A 19,475-nucleotide genomic window follows, 5' to 3' on the forward strand; every position below is an offset into this window, starting at 1 on the left:
CAGTCACAGGGGAGTGTCAGACCTGGGCATGCACAAGTGTGGTGTCAGGGCATTGTGTGGTGCTCGAGGGCAGGAGTGATTTGGGGAAGAACTGAGCTTGTGAGAGTCCAGGACAGGGTTTGCAAGAGGGCAACCAAGTGGGAGAAGAGGAGGGAGCACCCAGAACTGGGGGTGCTGTGGGTGACTAGTGCCCCGGGGGGGGGGCTAATGGTGCACCATGAGAAGACACAGGCTGCATTTGCAAGAACACTGAGGGAGCACCTGGAGATGGGTGGAAGAGTTTGCAGCAGGATGTTTGCATCGGTGAACTTCACACGTGCACGTGGGGCTGCAAGGCTGTGCTGCCTCACATCACCAGGACTGCAGCCCCTTCCACTGCTCTGGACCCGCTGGAGCCCCCACAGCTGCACTGATGCACAGGGACAGGTCCCTACCTTATGACAAAGCTGTGCGCGTCGATCTCGGGGCCGCAGCCGCTGCTGAGCAGGACCCCCGAGTTGCCCACGATGGCACAGGTGGGGAACTGCTTGCCCTTGAGGGGAGAGGTGCGGGGCAGCAGCTCGTACAGGTTCTGAGAGACGTTCATGGTGCTGTCCCTGTCAAAGACGTAGTGGATGATGTCCCCTGGCTTCAGTGTCCCCTTCAGCACTGAAATGTCCTTCTCCGCATCCAGGAACTTCAAGATCTGCTTCCTGAGGACGGGGAAGAAAACAGGCCCATCAGGTGAGGTACAGAGATAACTTGGGTCATACATAAGATGAGCTCTTGCTTCCTGGCTGCCCTCGCTCTCTGGCCAGTCCATCTGACAGATGCTCAGCAGCTTACAAACAGGTATCTCCACCCTTACCACCCATCTCTGCTTGGGGCAGGTGAGCATGGTCAGCTCACCATTAGTCAGGGGCTCCCTGAGTTTACCCTGGGAAGGGGCTCTCTTTCTTCCCTGTGTGACCCATGGTCTGCACACACTAATTCCACTTGGCCTGAAAAACAAGGGGCTCAAGTGCTCCTTGTTCTGTCGCTGCCAGGCCAGCTGGTTCAGCTGGGAATTCATTTCCAAGCGATCACTTACAGATATGAAGCCCAGCTCAGCAGGAGATAAGTCTTTTTATTTCTTCCTCGACTTCTTTAGATGATATACAGAGGCAATTTGCCAGCTTGCACTGGAGAAGACCAAATCTGTCTCTTGTCCTATAGGTAATTACCAGTACCTGATCTTCAAAGAGAGTGTCTGGTTGTGTCTCCATTTGGATGAGGCTGGTTTAATGTTGTGCTTAATGCTTTCATTACTTCTGTCAACAGCAGCTGGAGACGAAGAGTCATTTATTACTACTTCAGCTCTAGAGAAAAGAAAGTCAGGGAAGGGGAGAGAGGAAGGATCTGTTAGCATCCCAATGGCACTTCTAATCACTGTCTTCTGGCTCTGGCTGCTGGAATTCAAACTTCTTCAGAAAAGCAAAATTGTAGTTATTAGCTAAACAAGAACTGAAAGCCAGTTTGTATGCTGCTACACTCAAGCAGACAGACACAAATCCTTAAATACCTGCTCGCTTCCACGAACACAGACTGACAGCCAGACACAGTTCTACAGAAAACACACTCTTACACATCGAGCTGCAGAAAGGTGTGCACAAAAACCCACACACAGGCTCTGCAAAGACAGGCTGGCAGATGGACACTTACAGACAAGACACCCCAGGCAGCCCCCAGAATTCACTAAGAATTCTCCTAGCCAAGGCTGCTGCCCTGTTGCCTCTTGGAATCCCATGAGGATCCCAAAGCGGAGCCAGCTCAGCTCCTGAAGAGGATAAAAATCCTCGTCACAGAGGTGCAACCCTCACTCCACCCAAAGGAGAAATTAATTCAGCTGAGCTGCTGGGTGCTGCTTGTGAGACTGGGCTGTGAGCATCTTGCACCAATCAGGGGCAGCCTGGCTTGCTGGAAACTTCTTCCCTGGCTAGAATTGAGCACGAGGATTTCAGCACCCGTATCGCTTGTTCCAGACCAAGAAATGAGCAACAGCCAGATGCTGGAGATGATCACTGGGAGGACCCAGCTTTTAATCCCTGCTCTAAGAAGCAAATCAGCCCCAGCACTTCAGTGCTTTTTAAATCAAATGGCATGAATTGAAGGAGTCTCCAAACATTTGGTTCCAGCCAGCTGCCCTCCAAAAACAATAGCCAAGCATCTCATCAGGAAGCTGTGCGTGTATCTGCAGCCCTGAAAAAGCCTTCACACAACAGAGCACTCTGAAAAATACACAGCCAAAGTACTCACTATCAGCTAAAAGGAATCTCTCTCTCTGGTGCAAAGGGCTTTTTCCAGCTGGGAAATGGTTTGTAAATAAATGCATTTATAAAAAGCATGTAAACCCCAAGGAGGGAGCAGAGTGAAAGATGAAGCAGAGCTGGCGGCTCAGGCTCATGGACAACATCCAGCTCCTGAGAACATATCTCCAGCACAGGGAAAGTGCTCCCCGGGACACACTGTGGCTCACACAGTATAATGTTTCAGAAAGGCAAGGAAATGTGTTTATAAATGCTGGCTGCCAGTGTCCTGGTGTGTGTTTGTACAGTACCTCTCTAGAGGTTGCCAGTCTGTTGGATTTGTTTGCATCTTGCATTTTGCCATATCACCTGTGTCTTGCAGAGCTTACTTAGAAGGTGTCAAAAATCATAACGAAAGTAGGGTAAAGAAATCTTGGGAATAACTACAATATTTTTGGTTTTGTCCATTTTCTGTGTTTTGATCATGGGTGGTGACATCATCACAGAATGATATCACTCTTTCTCACATGGTGTCACTAAGCTTTTCAACTGTGCCACTTGGTAACGCTGGGCTGACAGGGAATCACCGTAAAAATAACAGAGGGAGACACTGAATGAGGCTGTGATGCCACGGAATGACTCTGCAATGGAGTGACGTTCCTGGAGTGCATTGCGATAAAACTGAATGGAGTTCTGATCTCAAACACAGTGATCTCTCTTCTATTAGCACCTAAAACTATGGAAATAGCAACTCTATCACTGACTTATTTTCACAATAAGTAACTCTTTCTCATTCTCTCAATCACCGGAACTTGCAGATCCTTGGTTATTTGGAAATGATTATTGCACTGAGCTGGGAGAAGGAGGGGGAGAAACGATTAAGAAAATGCAAAGCAGAAGTGAAAAGAAACAGATACATTTGCTAAATCAGAACAGCACTATCCAGCGAAGAGGAGAAGCAGATTAATAGCTGCCTTACAGCAAAAACAAATGAACACAAAATCTAATTTACAAACCTATTAGATTTGCTATGTAAGCTGTTCACAGCTGATCTGATTGTACCTCTGCCTCCAGAACTCCTGCAAGACAAAGGAAATGCATTATTTATAAATCCAACTTCTCTTTGCCAAGCATTGTTCAACAGTCAAGAGATCCTGCTCTGAAGGGCTCCGAGTGGAGAGATTGCCATGCCACTTTAGTCCCACCCCATCCAGAAGGGAGATGTCCTGATGCCCTGAAGGGCTTTTCATCCACCATCACTGCTGCCCTACTGTGACTGTAAAATGATTCTGGCTAAAAATCTCTGAGCCAGCCCAATTAATAATACCTGCGTGATCTAACCAGCCATCAAAGACATCTGGTCTCTGCTGCCAAAGCAGCGTGCAGCCCATAGTTGTGTTAAATAAATCTCTGCTTCTCTTTATGAGTCACGTGTTAGCAGTGCACAGAGAAGGTCTCCTTCAACTCCAGGATGCCCAGGGACTTTCGCTGTCCTTTTCAGGCAGGCACTGAGCTGAATGATCAGGACAGGATTTGCACCATTGTGTTTATGTAGGCTTTTAGTTGAGACTGTCCAATATCTCTGTTTTACCCAGATTGAGTCACCAGCCTCCTGGTGACCTGTGGAGACCTCATCTTCACAGTGCACCTTCTCTAACTTCCAGTGACCCAAGACCCCATGCCAGCCCCCTCCAATCCCATGAGTGCCCTGAAGCCTCTGGTTCCCACTTTTAGTATAACCTGGCTGAAGCTACGAGGCCAACTCACCACAGTCATTCACATACTGGAACTCAAACCTAAGTGACAGCACTGTCATTCCCACGGCCTGACACCACCACACATGGACAGGTGCCAGACCAGCCTGAGCATGACCTGTAGGAAAGAACAGCCAAAGTTTCCAGCACCTATATGATGCTATAATGAAGAACAGATGGGACCAAGCCCCCTTCAGAAACCTACACCACTCACACGACCTGTTTATCCTCACTTAAAAATAAATACATACAGGTATTGGTCTGTATCTAGCTGGCTGAAGAGCCCCTTCTTGCTTTAGCTTGCTGCTTTTAAAGGGGTCACAAAGAATGAGTTGCCCACCTTGTGATGCTCAGTGGGAGTCAGACATATTTTAACTGCCACATTGCTCCGTTTTATTGTTTCTATTGCACAGATATCCCAATGAACATACTCATAAAGAGAACCAAATTCTCTTCCAGCAGAAATACAGTTACCTGGAAATATATACCTTAATGAAAATGTATCTCAGGAGAATGTATTTCTGTGAGTTCTGAAAAAAATCCCAAATGCATTAGACATAACTGAAAAAGAAACAGTGTGTCTGAACATTCAGTGCCATTAAAAAAAGATTTTCAGACTTGCGGGATGTGACATAAATCCCTTCATTAGGCTGAGCACAGGCCTCAGCACCACACAACATCAAACCCTTGGAAATGCCACGATGATTGTCCCTTTCCTCCCTCCTGTCAGAGAGCATCTATGGCCAAGTTAAAGCGATTCCGGCTCCAACACCCTCCTCCTTCCTTTGACAGACCTGAGAGTCGGCGAGCTGTTTCATTTTTTGGTGCATCAAGGGAACAGCAGGACTAGCTCATTCCTAGAGCCTACTGGCATTTAACAAGCCTCTGCTTTAATGGGGTTCACCACGGGGTGTGGGAGCAGACTGGATTAGTGTGCAAACCACGCATCTGCTAAGATACATCTCCTCTGAAGGAGCCTTCCAAATGGGATTCACACTCCTTCACACTTGCTGTAGGACAGACAATGCTTACAAAAAGAAATGGTTTTTTTCCCTAAATAAGTGCCAGTTTGCAATCTCTGTGAAAGGAAAAAAAAGATACCAGGGAAATTAGGAATTGGAGAAGACTTGTTAGCTCCCACCTCATCCATGTTTTGTGGTTTTAGCAGGACTGATCCAAAGCATCACAACATATTATTCAAATGCATTTATCCAGTCTAGCCTTACATGCCCCCAGTGACAGATCTGTGCAAGTCTTCTCCTGGAATTAAGGCTGGAGAAGCTGGACATGAGGTAGGCAAGTTGAAAGCACATCTCCCAGCTGACTTTGTGCAGTATGGTGGGGAAGGAGACTGGCTGCCAGGTCCCTGGCTGAGAAACCCCTCAAGGATAGTTTCAGGGGTTACTCTTTCCCCCTCACACAGAGTGAAAAGCAAAAATATTGCAATGCAAACAGAGCACAAAGTGTTCTGCTGTCATATGCAAACATGGAGAGGATAGCTCATTGGTGGAGGAGAGCAGGGCTCTGCTAACCTGCTTCCCATGCCTTGCTCCATGGCACTGGGCTCATTGCTTTGCTGGCCAGCAGCAGCCACGATGCTTTCACAAACCCCTTAGATGCTGGCAAAGACACTGCTCCCTGTACCAGGCTTGGTTTCTCTCTCTAAGCCTGAAGGTCTCAGCTGGTTTAGTGAATCCTAAAACATTCCTGTGGCTTCAAAACTATCAGCCTTTTGGTGCTTTGTGTCCTACACTACAACTTCAGAACATTTTCCCTACAATCTCCCTCGGTACAGTCCAAGACAATGTGTTCTGTGCATATGATGCCATGGGGTGTATTGCCCTGTCCAGCCACCCTGCTCAGCTCAACCCACTGGTGGGTCCCAGCCAGACAAAACACCTGCTCAAAACACCCATAGCTGAGCTAGGCATGGTATTTTCCAAAATCTGCCACACTTCATTACCAACACAGGCAAGCCAGTACCACCATACCCCTTCACTTCCCCCACCTGGGAAGAGGAAAGTATTTAGAAATGGAAGGTACTAATTAAGAAGCACGTGTTAAAAAAAAACCCCAGTCAGTCCATTTTATTATACCTTGCTGACCTGGAGTTTCAAATCTCTTTGCTTCAAAAGGCAAAGACCAGCCTCGATTAAAATAGTACAGATAGCATTGATTTTGAAAAGCTTTCTAGTGCTACACTGTGTTTGGATTGAATTGCCTTATTAATCTAGTTGTTATCAGTTTGATTGTATAGCCAGCTCCACAAAGTACCAACCTGCTTCCTAATCCTATTATTTACAAAACATTTTTCTTTGGGCTTCTGTTGGGATGTTTTCCAGTGATAAGTTGCATCTATATGTGCTAATGCCATCTTACTGGCTTATGCCATCCTTTCTCATTTTTTTGCTTTGAGATTTTCAAGTTGAATTTCCACTATCTAAGACATTATATAGGTCAAAACACTCTGTGCTCAGATGTAAAGTGACACTGATTCATATATCAGAGGATAGAAAAGAAAAATTGTCTTATGTTTCAGGTCCAAATTTTCTTGGATGAATAATTTCTGACAAATCAGGTATGCAAAGACTCTTCTATTCACCCACTATGAATGGGCTGTTTAGGGTTTTTGCTTCTCTTTTCATCGTTTCCCACTTCTTAAATGCTTCTCTTAATTGTTGCTAGGTACGGTTCGGTCTCGCTTCGAGCAATTTCGATACGTGAAATCAAAGCTGCTTTGACTGAACAAGTAGGTCACACAGCCTCGTTGGGCGAGAGGATCTCTTAAGAACAGGCTTTATGCGTCCATATTCTCAGCCTTACAAATTAAAAAATGTGTTTTCCATGGATATTTTGCAATTCCCACCCCCCAAGTCCTGCCTCCCCCCTCAGCATCTGTGATAGACAGCACACATGGGAAGCAGGCGTGAGAAACATAAACTAATCAGGAATTTCAGCCATACCCAACCACACATTTCATAAATCATAAAATTATGTGGGGTTGGAAGAGACCTTAAGGATCGTCTTGTTCAAACCCCCCTGCATTTAACCACATTTGTGGAGCCCATTCCTGGTGGAACAAAACCTCTGCCTCTTCCTGACCTTGGGAAACCCAAGTCCCCCTCTTCTCCCTCCTCCGCATAAAAGAGATATAATAGTCCCTTGGGGGATTATTAAGCAGAATTTATCCATCTGAATTCCTCAGAAAGAGAGTTCAGAGTGCCACAATTTTTATCTGAGGGGTTCGAATGACTAACACTTACTAATTAGGTTTTCACAACCTACTTTTGTGTTATGTGCATTTTATGATCCCTGTTTTACAGCTGGGACACTGGGGGTGAAGTGGCTTGGCCTTTAACACTAAAAAATGAGCTCCACAGGAGCAGGCACTATGGGCTTCCAGCAGACCTGTCCTCTTGAAAATGCTGCTTTTTACTTGCTGAGATCCAGTATGGCTCTTGCTGAGTGAGAGGGTAGGACACATGACTCAGAGGACCACGGGAATTGATCTGAAAAGGTCTCACTGTCCCAAAAAGCAGATGCAACCATTAGTCTCCTGAGACGGCTGCAGACTGTACCCATTAGGCAGTCTGTATCTATTTTTAAAAAATAATAAATCACAACTTATATTTACTTTGCTTTTTAAGGATTGCTCTGATGTTGTCCTCAAGACCAGAATTGCTGTTTTCCATCTGAAGAGCACACGAGCACATTGCCAGGCCTGGCCAGGGACCACCCTCACACAATCACTGCCCTCCCAACCCACGGGCTCTCCCCAAGGCAGCTGGGCAGGGAGGGGATGTGGAGCAGGATGCTCACAGCCCCTCTCCAGGATGCTGTGCCATGGCCAGAGCCCCAATCACTGTAACTAACAGTTTTGGGACACACCATCCAGCCCCTGGAAATGAAGTATATAGATGGCCCCTCTCTTCCCAAACTTGATAGATTTGATCCTGCTGACCCTCACAGTAAAATGTGGACCAGGACACTGGCTTCAACTCTAGGTCCTATTCCCTTAAATTCAGGGTTTGTGCTGAGACCAGCAGAACAGAAAATGTGACTCCAGGGTTTTTGGGGGAAAATTGTCACATTTCCAAGTTATCTACGAGAAAGACATAATTGGCTTCCCAGCTCAAACCGGTCCAGCCTGCCTTGCAGGGTGGACAACCAAAGGTGTCCCAAGAGACCAAAATGAACAGGAACCAAGGCTAGAGGCTGGAAACCAGGATTCCTTGGGGATTGTATCCTGGCTTTCCATCTGCACATCAGGGTCTGGCTGAAAAGATGCAAAAAGGCCATATTCATTGTTAAGTCCTCTTTGAGCTTCTCACTAGACACTCAAGTGGTTTCTGTGGGGTTTACGTCAAATCCATAACATGCTCTGCTGTCCCAGGAGAGACAAATTGGAAGAGGAAAGGCTGGCTAGCCCCACATGTAAACCAACTTGTAAATCAGAAACAAAAGCCAAAGTTAGAGGAGAAGCAGTGATATCAGAGATGCATTTCTGAACCCTGAGATCCTGTACTCAGACATTCCATCACGCACTTTCCTAGCACCACTCCCCCATCCAGGGATGCAGTTCTCATAGGCTCCAGCATCATCTCGCCTTCCTGCATCCCATCTCATAACACATAACAGCCAGGGGGGAGCTGGGACATCTGACTCTTGCAGATCATTCCTCTGACATTTCACCAGTTGCTTTGGAGGCTTTCATCCAGGGATGTCGAGGAGATTGAGATGAAGAGGAGTGGTGACTGCACTCTCTTGGAGAGCAAGGTTCCCTCTGCAGAGATTAATTGGGAAGACATTTCTAAAGCGCTTGTCTGCTGGGACAGAAGATCCTGCAATACATCTTGATGAGATGTTCGAAATCACACTTCAATGTGTTTAAAATCTCACTTGATTATATTGTCACAGCTTGGCAGCCCAAGTGTCAAAAACTTCCTAAATATCAAGTGCTATTTTTAGTGTTCCAAGTTTAATTCTTTCTATCGAGTCATACGATCACATTTGGGAGATTGTGCCCATAATTGTGGCTTTCAGACACATCACCTGGCCTAGCTGGGGTCCCAATGCAGTCTGGTACATGAACTGCAGGGGCAGTGCTTGTGCAGCCAGATCACAAGTGATTCTGTGATCTTCCATCAAGACAAGGAGACTCATTGTAAGGTACCAGACGATGGAACTGCTGTTGCTCATGGTACTTGTTACCCACCACAGGAAATGCAGATCTGTCAGTCTCATGCAAAGCAGCCTTGCTAATTTGGTCACCTCCTCCCACCTCCACCACCCCACCTGTCCTGCAAGATCCTTCCCAGGGACCACAAGAAGATGGGAAGGTGGAAGGTGCTCAGCATCTCTGCCTCTCAGGTGGGAATGGTGGGTCCGCATCAGCTTCTGCGTAAATGTGAGCAGGGCCTGAGGTCTCTGCCTGGCTGCAAGTCACAGTGTGTAATCACTGCAAGTGTCTGCTGAGGACAAGATGGAATCAAGACACATGAGTTTGCAAAAGAGACATCTACTGCTTAAGAGGGAATATGCCAATTAGTCTGAAACACTTATGTGACAAAATCAGAGACAAATCAGCAGGAATGGTGCAGCTCTGACTACAAATGGACACGAGGAATGGGAGGGAAGGCTGTGGCAGCCTGTCATGAGGATGCTGCTGGGGATCACTCTGCACTGGAGTAACCAAATCCTGCCTTGAGCTACTTGCTCTGAAGGACCTGTAAAAGACAGGAAGATACTCAGAGCAACCTGATGGTTGCTGCTGCGTACGAAGAAGCCACAGTCCAGGACTTCCAGGCTCTGCTCCCAAGACAGCATGAGCTTTTCCTGAGCCAGAAAAGACTCTCTAACATAAGTAGAGTATCAGCTCTCACATCCACATGCATTTGCCATAACATCAGCATGGCCTGACTCAATCACCCCATAATGTTCTTGTTTTATCACTGCGCTAAAGACAAAATACTCACATGCTCACAGGGCTCAAATGTCACAGACCTCACCTATCCCCATCCTGCATACTGGCAGGACCTTATGCCCTCCCTCATCTCAAGTCTTCCATTAAAACTTTATCAGCTCCTTTTCATTGACTGCATTAATGAAACAGCCAAGAAAGAAACAGACGTTGAAGAAGGCAAAAAGGATCCAGTGAGAAGCCTGAGACTGCAGTGTGTGTGTATGTTTAGCTTTCCTCTTCTGGATAGGAGAAGGGAAACAACCCAAGAGGCTCAGGGAAGACTTAGAAAGGAGCTGAGACAAAAGCCTCACTGCTTACGAAACATGTCTACATCATACATTTTTCCTGAGATAATTTTTTCCACCAGGGAGCATAAACAGCAGAACATCCCTCTTGCAGCAGAACCTGTCACCCTGAGCATCCATGTCCCAAAAGCCAGAAATCCCAGTGGCTTCTGCAGCGTTTTGGATGCCATGTACCTTGGGAAATGGGAATGGTAAACCATGAAAAGATATAGTGTCTTGAGGGGCTGTAGGCCCATGGGCTCATCCTCCTACACCCATCTCTTGCCTCTTTTCCCACTGCTCTGCGCAGCCCCTTGGAATACTCAAGGTCTCACGTGGTTTCTTCTATCCCTGTTGGTGTGGACGTTGAGGATCTCTTCTGGGCAGTAACATCCTCCTGGGGCAGTTCTGTTTGAGCATCCTCAAAATAACATCTGCTGCCTACACAAAGAGGGCTGGGAGTGCTTGGATGAGATCTACACCCCACAACCAGCAATGGAGCTGTCCCAGGACCTTCACAGGGACTTAGTCCCCAGATGACAAAGTCGAGTTGACAAATATCAAAAAGCCAATAGTGGTTTCAGAGCTTGACCTCCTCTCTCCTACCCCCGCTCATAAAGCTACACTGTGGAAATCCAGGCAGCAATAAGAAGGACAAGTTTAATTACCAACTGAGCAGCTGCTGGTTGGCAGTCAAGTGTGCTTCTGGGTGTCTGAAAAGGTGCTGGACATGCCCCATGACGATGCTTAACCTTGCAGGGGAAACATGTCCCCTTTTGTAGCCGCTGGCTGAGAGCTGAATGATATTCCTGAAGGTGCTGGTAAAGCCTGGGCTGGAGGTGACAGGTCACAGCATTAGAACCATCCTTAGATCCAGAGCTGCCAGACAAACAGGTGATACCTGGAGCCCACTGTGACACTGTTTGACTGAGGGGGCCTTGAGAGAGCGCTTCAAAACTCTGTGTGACTGGGACAAAATGTGCTTTTAAAAGCAGCCCTGCCCATGAAGAGGGCTGGTTGGGAGGAACAGCCTGCTCAGCACGCAGATGGCCAGCGTGGACTGGGTTTTGTGTTTGTTTGGGATATTCCCAGTGGATTTCTGTATGCAATAACAAGGACTTGATTTGCAGTAGCACCAAGAAGGAGTCCAGCACTTAAGTCTGGAAAGAGCTCTCACCCCGCACCATCGCCACTGCTCTGGCAGGTTTCAGCAGTGCCATGCCTGTCTCCCTGGATCAGTCCTTTCACTTCCCAAACGGAGCCAGTGCTGCTGCTGTTGATGAAGATGCATCTCCCAAGGCCGCCACCACCACCAAGGCTGCTGCGCAGCCAGAGGACGATTTACAGTGGGAACACAAATAAAAGGAGCTGTAAAGATACTCTTTTTTTATTATTATTTTTTCTTCCTTTTTCTATTGCATTGCAAGGGGCTGAGCAAGTGACACCAGCCTGCTCTGCTGTGGTGTTTGCTGAAGGACACCTGAAACTCTGCACCTACAGTGAATTTACTGTGCCAGGGAACTTCCTTGTTTCCAGAGGCAACTGGGAGTGTAAACCAGAGAAACAGCAAAATAATTATTATCTAATGTTGTACTTTGGGATTATTTCTTGCTGCTGAGGATGACCCAGGCCCAGGGAAAATAAATGAGAGAGGCAATTAGAAGTTTGGTTTGGAACGACTGTTTTTTATAGCAACTATACCTGTGGATCTATTTAAGTAGTGCTGTTCTCAGGGATGAAAAAGCAAAATACCTGCAGAATCACAGAACTATAGAATCATACAGGTTAAAAAAGACCTTTAAGATCACTGAGTCCAACCATCAATCCAACACTGCCAAGTCCATCATGAAACCATGACCCCAAGTACCACATCTACATGTCTTTTAAATACCTCCAGAGATTGTGACTCCATCATTTCCCTGGGGAGCCTGTTCCAATGTTTGCCAGCCCTTTTGGTGAAGAAATTTTTCCTAATATCCAATCTAAACTTCCCATTTCCTCTTGTCTTATCATTAGGGCAGCCTGAAAGCCCAAAGAACGATAAAGGAGCTCCTGTTAAATGCTTTCCTGGAAGATCAAAAGCACATCTGTCACACAAGAGAAAACCGACCCCTTCAGTTCATCCATGTCTGGGAACGGTTGGGAAGGCTCACAGTGGTGGTGGGATCTGCTGTGTCACTGCTGGCTGTGGTCCCAGGGTTCCCTCTCTGCCCACGAGCACAGCAGCAGCAGAGAGAAGCAGACACAGCACTGCTGAATCACTTAACCCCGCCGTTAGCTGCTCAACAAGCCTTTGCTAAATGAACCAACATTTGAAACTCCTTGTTCTCTGCCAGGAGAAAAAGGTTTCCTTTGCTTTCCCAACCAGAATTGTGCATTTGTGGGGTTAGAGATGGGAAACAAAAAGCCCACCTGGGCAAAAGGGAAACCTGAAGCCCTTCTGGGAACCACTTTGCTCTCTCTTCATTGCTCTAGTCTACGAACTGGCCTGTCTTCCACAACTCCACACCCAAGAAGGGCTGGCTGGTGATGTGCAACCTCCTACCACTCCTACTGCCCTCCTCACCAGCAAGCTCAGAAATTCCCTCCTTGGGGGTCTTGCAAGCTGCTGACAATCACTCCTGGACTGAAGAGTAACTTTTCACCAGCTGTAATGGAAATCCCTTATTTGTGGGTTTTCTTTCTGTTCCACTGGCTTGCTTGGGGGTCTGCAAGCCCTTCCCATCCTGCTGCTCCCAGCCCTCCTGCTGGGACACCGATTCCCTGCAGGTACCACTGCTCCTGCCATTCCCTCAGAGCTCAGTTTAAGGAAACAAGCTGTGGAGATTCATCTCCTTCAGCCTGCTCTAGGCAGGAACACAGGGGTTTGAATATGTCTTTGTGGCAGCCCCCTGTGCCCCTGCAGGGCTACAGGAGGTGAGTGTTTCATGGAGAGGAAGGGAAGCTCTGCAGCCAACCTGAAATCGGCTGCTTGAGTTCAGGTTATTGTCAGAAGAGTTGCAATGAAAGCCTACGCCAAGTATTTTCTTACTTAAATCAGTGCTCCAACACTGCTTTTATTTTCCAGCCCGATGCGTCACGGAGCTTTTATTAGAGCCCTGCCATACCCAACGAGTACAAAGGTCTCCTTTGGCTCCATTTACATGAATAGTTCCAGGGTGTCTGTGGGTTTCTGTCCTGCCGAGAGCTATTCCTCCTCCAGCCCAACCTGGATAATTGTTGGCTAGCACGCACTTGCTGTGCGAGCGCACAAAAGTGTATGTTGGTAGAATACAGCACTTTATCCAGCAAAACTTCCTGGTGGAGAGCAAGTCTTAGACTAACTCTCAGTTAGGAGCAGTAAATCACAAGCTGCAAGACCTAAGCAGGACATTTATACCCCACGGACCAACCTTGACAAGAAGTGTTACAACTATAGCCCGCTACAGACCACTCAGAGCAACCACATCAGCCACCATAAAGGACACAAAATCTCCCTTCCCGAGCCTTTGAAAGGCAGGCGTTAGAAAAGGGCACATGAGGAAAAAGTGGCAATTTACTGACAAGCTTCCAGTCAGGCCAGCAATATCAGAGACTCCAATTCGTCACTTAAAAGGAGCAGAATATAATTCCTCTTGTAATCAGAATGGAAAGGCATGTGGTCTGGGCTAGCAGGGAAAAGGTTGACTCATATTAAGACCAGCCCATTACCAAGTGTCAAGTGCTCCCTAAGATGGCTCAGACGCTAATTCGAGAAGTCACCTGGTGGCAGCGGGTCACCAGCTCCCTCTACAGACAATCAGGACACAGCCGGACCCCTGCAGAACTGCTAAGGCAGGCTTAGAATAACAAAGAGTCCCTTTAAACTGGAGCAGAATTTTCCTCCTCGCCACCGGCAATAATCATCCCACTCGATGCCGAGTCCTTTGTCTTCCTCTGTGGGGAGAGGTCTGTCCCTCTCCCCTGTCCCGGGGGTGGCTGAGGAAATGGCTGCGATCGCATCAGTCCTCCCCAAGACAGACCGCGAGCGTGTCTTTTGTTTCCTTCCAGGGAAACAAAGAGCCGGAGCGACGGATGGAAACATAGGCGCCACCGGGCTGCAGGAAAAGTTCAGCAGCCCGGAACCAGGTGGTTGTTCGGAAACATAAGTGCCAAGACCATTCACAACAGCAATACTTCACCGCGCAGCACACGCCGGCGACCGGGGAGCGAGCCAAGGCGATCCTGCGGGATGCCCGCCGGCATCCCGCAGGAACGCCGGGCACGAGGCTCCAGCCATACATCCATAGGTGACAGGGATGTAACAGCAGGAAAAACCGCGAGCAGGGGTGGCTGCAGGGTAGGAGGAACGGGCTAACGAGAGCCACGCAGCATGGGGAGTGAGAAACTGCTGAATTTTCATCCTTGCCCCGACATGTCTTTGTTTCAGCATCTCCTGGCTGCAGGAGGTTGTATAAGGATAACTAGAGGAGTGAGATGGGACTGCTCAAGGAGCAAACATCTTTCTCAGAAGCCTTTGGCAGGCATAGCAGCTCCCAGCCGCCCTTGGCTTCTATCTCCCTTCACCTGCGATGCTGGAAACTTATTGTCCAAAGAAACAGCACGGGGTTTGGGGTTTTTTGTCCTTTTGCCAATAGTATTATATTCTTACTTTTCACCTAATGAACATTTTGTGTTTTCTTTCTGGAATTTCTCAGTATTTGTAGGTGAGAGAAATCTGTTCCCCCTGTTCCCACACGTATGAGGCGTGTTCTTCCAAAGACAATCCAAATTACAGGCAGGGGGCAGGGTATGTGTAAAAGTGGGCAAGCTGTTCGCTCCTCACAATAATTAGAGAGTGTTTCCATGCCAAGGAAAAAGAAGAAAAGAGTTGCACCTGCCTGCATTTCCCAGCCCCCCTCAGCACCATGAGCCTGCCAGGGGACACCTGGCCAGCTCCTTCCTTCCCTTGCTGCTGCTCTGACCAAAGTGAGGGTAGTTTGTGGGCATGTGAAGGAGAATGTTGAGCCACACAATCCATCAGCCAAATATTCCTGACGTGGGGGAGAACAGCACAAATACACAGTACCTCCCAAACCTCTCATGGAGAGGAGCTGTTCCCTCCTGGACACACAGAGAGCTCCTGGAAAACTTGGGGATAGTCTCTTCTCTACACTGTTGTGCACTTTTGCTGTCACACAATTCCCTTTACCTACAGGACCTGTTGACAAAAAATGCTATTATGTGCCCCCCAAAGTTGAAAACCTTCTATCATCCCCTGATCTGCTGCAGATCAGGCACTCTGCTTTTCCATGTCACCCCAGCAATACACTTCAGCCAGATCAGAGCTTTGTGTTCACCATTCCTGGCACCATCACAGGGATCAAATGCTCTCTGTGACAGGCTTCTGTGCTAAGAGCTTACACTCTAAGGTGAGCAGTGTTTGGCCCCTTGCTGTGTTTGGGATGCAGGAGCTCATCAAACCTAAACCCCTCTGGAGAGGCAATGGGGAAAAGATGTGGGTGGGAGAGGACAAAGCAAGAGAAAGGGTCAGTTTGCCCTACATTATGATTAAGTAATACATAATTAAGTAATATAGTAGAGTCCCACTCATGCTCTGTTCATCCCTATATGGGAAGCACAGCTGATGTGGGAATTAACATTTATCTGAGAGTACCAGACTGCTGGATCCCTCCTTCACCTCTGGTAGGCAAGGTGCTCCTCTCCTTTACCAGTTACCTTTTGCACTATAATTTCTGAATGCTGCGTGAAACAAGCTGCTCGCTGTTCCTACAGAACTCATCTGACCCTGTTGCCATTGCTGCTGCCACACTGCTTGGCAGTACTTCCTTGGAGGAACTACAGCAACAAACTCAGATGCCAGGGTTTGGAGATAAGCAGCCAACAAACATCCAATATCCATACAATGTACAGAAAAGAGAGGAGAAAAAAAGACACAACACTGGGAATCCCTAATGAACCAGGGTGAAAAACAGGACAAGTAAGTAACGAAAGAGAATAGATTTTCAATAAGGGCACAGCAAGTTCCAGCAGGCAGATCTAGCAGATAGGTGAGGGTAGAGAAGAAAGAATAGAAGCCAGAAAAAAAGATGGGAGGAAAGCAAGAGGATCAGAGCAGCCTGTCTGATGGGGAGGATGCACCAAAAGCTTTTAATTTCCTTTATTATTATATAGATAGTGCCAGCTCATTGCAGAGCAACATTTCATCTACCCTGGTAACCTACAGTCTGGTGCTGGATGTTTCTGGACAAGGCTACTGACCTTTAAGCACTTCTTGCCTGTAGCACCCAATATAATATAACAATGAAACAATAAACAAACATTACTGCATTTCATTTATAATTTCAGCCAGGTGTTTGTTTTGATGTAACACAGTGGACAAAGCCACCTGGTTGCAAACAAAAAGGCCTTTGTGTCATTTGGGCACTGTGAGTGCACCCCTCATTACTAAAATAATTTGTTTTTCCAAATTGCTGTAGTGAGTTCCTCAAGTTAATGCAAACCCTCCTCTCTGCATTTGTTCCTCTCATCCCCTGAGTTTCCAAGCAGACCTCAGAGATAGGGTTTATGGGGTGGGTAGGGTGTTGCTTCTCACACAAGGGCTGCTTTAGCCTCTGCTATACAGGGCACCTGCAGGTAAACACCCACCATGGAAGTGATTGGGAAGGGGTGATCACAAAGTCCCTAACACATCCCATGGGGACACACCAGTGGGTTGAACTCTCCCACGCTGCTCCATCACCCAACTGGCCCCTGCTCAATCTCTCCCATCCCACAGACCGGTCCCTTATCCATCTGCAGTCTGGTCCCTTATCCATCATCCCCGTGGGTTGGTGCCCTCTCCACCACACCCATCTGGGCCAGCAGTGGCACTCAAGTCCCCTGGGCTGCAACTTGCCCCAGCAACCCTGCCCAGCAGACCACCTGCACCAACATCCTGCTTAGGGATCTGCTCAATCCGTATATCAATACTTGAGCACTATCCATGCTAAAACCCCTCTCCAGATCAGGATCTGCTCCAACATCTCTAATCAGACTGGTATCCGCTTCAGCATCCATACCCAGACCTGTGTTTGATCAAGCATTCCTACTTGGACCGTTACCTTAGCATCTCTAACGGGACTGGTACCTACTCCAGCATCCCTATCCTGACCTGTACCTGATCGAGCATCCCTACCTGGACCGGTACCTCCACGTCTTTAATGGGAGCGTCACCTCCTCCAGCATCCCTACCTGGACCGGTTCCCCCCGCGTCCCTAACGGGAGCGGTACCTTCTCCAGCATTCCTACCCGGACCGGTATCTCAGCTTCTCTAAAGGGACCAGTACCTGCTTCAGCACCCCCAGTCGGACCGGTAGCTCCGCGCCTCTAACGGGAGCGGAACCAGCTCCCGCCCCCCTGCCCGGCCCGTGGCTGCCCCCCGGTCCCGCGCCCCATCCCGCCCCCTCCCGCCCCGTCCTGCCCGGGGCCGCCGCCGGCCCCGCGGAGCTGCGCGGGAGCGCAGCGAGCTCCCTTCCCACTTGGGCACGGCAAAAACCGGGAGAGCTGGAGACAAAGAAACTGTCCGGGCGCCCGCCCCCTCCGCCGCCGCCGCCTCCTCCTCCTCCTCCCCGGCCCCCCAGCCCCGCTCCGCTCCGCGCCCCTTCGCCCGCGCGGGGACCGGGGGTTTTTTACCCGCTCTCCTCCTCGATCTCCGAGATATCGGCGAAGATGAGGAACCCGACCAGCAGCGTGAGCAGCGCCAGCGTCCAGCCCCGGCACGGCAGCGGCATGGCTCCGGGGCTGGGCCGGGCTGGGCCGCTCCGCGGGGTGCGGAGCCCGGCGCCGCGTCCCGGCTCGGCGCCGCCGCCGCCCGGCGGGGCCGCTCCGCCCCTCAGCGCCCGCGGAGCGCCCGGCCCGCCCCGCCGGCGCGGGGAGGGGGCGGGCGGCAGCGAGGGAGGGAGGGAGGAGGGGGCGCTCGGGGCCGCCCCCCGCCGATAAAGTTTGCGGCGCGGCCCCGCGTCCCGGGGGTGGGCGCGGGGGGCCGGGACCCGCAGTCTGCGCTGCGCCCGCGGTGCCCCCTGCGAGCGGGATGCGCTTCCCTCGGTTGTGGCGTCCCCTCCCCTGCGCCCACCGTGGCGGGGTCGGTCCTGGTTGGGGAGGGGGGTGGGCACGGCGCAGGCGGGCGGCTTCTTCCTCGAGAGGACAAAAACTGTAATAAAATCAGACAGCGGTAACTCCTGTGCGCGGTGCGGTGGTTGTACCTCCTCCTCCTTCCTTGCAAGGGACGGGCGAAAACACAGAGGTTTTGGGATTGAAAACACTTTGTTAAAAAAAAAAAAAGATGCTGAATAACTAGTCACACCTTTCTCTATTACTATTAAAAAAAGATCCTGAATAACTAGTCACACCATCTCTATTACTATTAAAAAAAGATCCTGAATAACTAGTCACATCCAGCCCCGTTATTATTAATTCCCATTTTAGTAGCAATGATCCCTTGCACTACTATAAATACTGACCGTTATAATGACACTGGTCCTGCCATGAGTCTGTTAAGTCCCGCTGGAGTTTGAACAGGCAGAATTTATTTAAGCAGAAACTGCACAAGGAAGGTGTTCTGCTTCTGAGGGGCTTGGCTGCATCTCAGCCACATCACAACCCCTGAGAGCATCTTCCTGCAGGCTACACGTGCCCTTAGGTTTTGTTATGGAGACAAAAAGCTGCAGTTTCTATTCAGGAAGTGTGTGAAAGCTGGGAAAAAGGAAAAAGTACTGGGTGGACTGAATAGTGGCCAAAAAACCACCAAGAGGTGCTTTCTCCGTATCTCTGCTATGTCTTGGTCCAGTGCCAGATCTGGAGAGGAAAGGACAGCTGTGTCAAGGTTTAGGCAATGCCAGCCTGGCAGAGCATCACCAAATCAAAGCATAATTCTTTAGGGCCAGAAAGTTGCTGAAAATCACAATATCTGGTGATATGTGCACCGCCAAGCTGGAGAGGGACACGGCAGATTTATAATGCAGCAGAGAGAAGCAGCACAGATGTGTTGAGAGCTAGAGATACTAATTGCTTACATATTTAAAACAGCATCTTTAGTCTGAATGGGAGGCACCATTAAGCAAAACAGAGCTATTAACTGGGGCCACTTGGAAAGCTGCCATTTTCCCTTCTGTGCACGGCTTCTTGCATCAATTCAGAAGTATGTTGCTCAGGGTGCGATATGCTGTCAATATTGTGTGATTCCTGCCGAGGT

At 48.9% G+C, this 19,475-nt stretch overlaps 1 protein-coding gene across 1 annotated transcript in view; it reads right to left on the bottom strand.

Moving 5' to 3' along the window:
- ST8SIA2 (ST8 alpha-N-acetyl-neuraminide alpha-2,8-sialyltransferase 2) overlaps positions 1–18,081 on the bottom strand; it is a 32,161-nt gene extending 14,080 nt beyond the window's left edge. The window contains exons 1-4 of the mRNA XM_017805262.1: positions 17,918–18,081; positions 3,281–3,343; positions 1,209–1,337; positions 435–692 (exon numbers count right to left, since the gene is read on the bottom strand). Coding sequence (XP_017660751.1) covers positions 435–692; positions 1,209–1,337; positions 3,281–3,343; positions 17,918–18,015 — 548 coding nt within the window. The 5' untranslated portion in view covers positions 18,016–18,081. The remainder of the gene's footprint in view (positions 1–434; positions 693–1,208; positions 1,338–3,280; positions 3,344–17,917) is intronic.
- Positions 18,082–19,475: the final 1,394 nt, after the last annotated feature.

The sequence above is a fragment of the Lepidothrix coronata genome, unplaced genomic scaffold, assembly GCF_001604755.1.
Source record: "Lepidothrix coronata isolate B3197 unplaced genomic scaffold, Lepidothrix_coronata-1.0 Scaffold11, whole genome shotgun sequence".
NCBI lineage: Eukaryota > Metazoa > Chordata > Aves > Passeriformes > Pipridae > Lepidothrix > Lepidothrix coronata.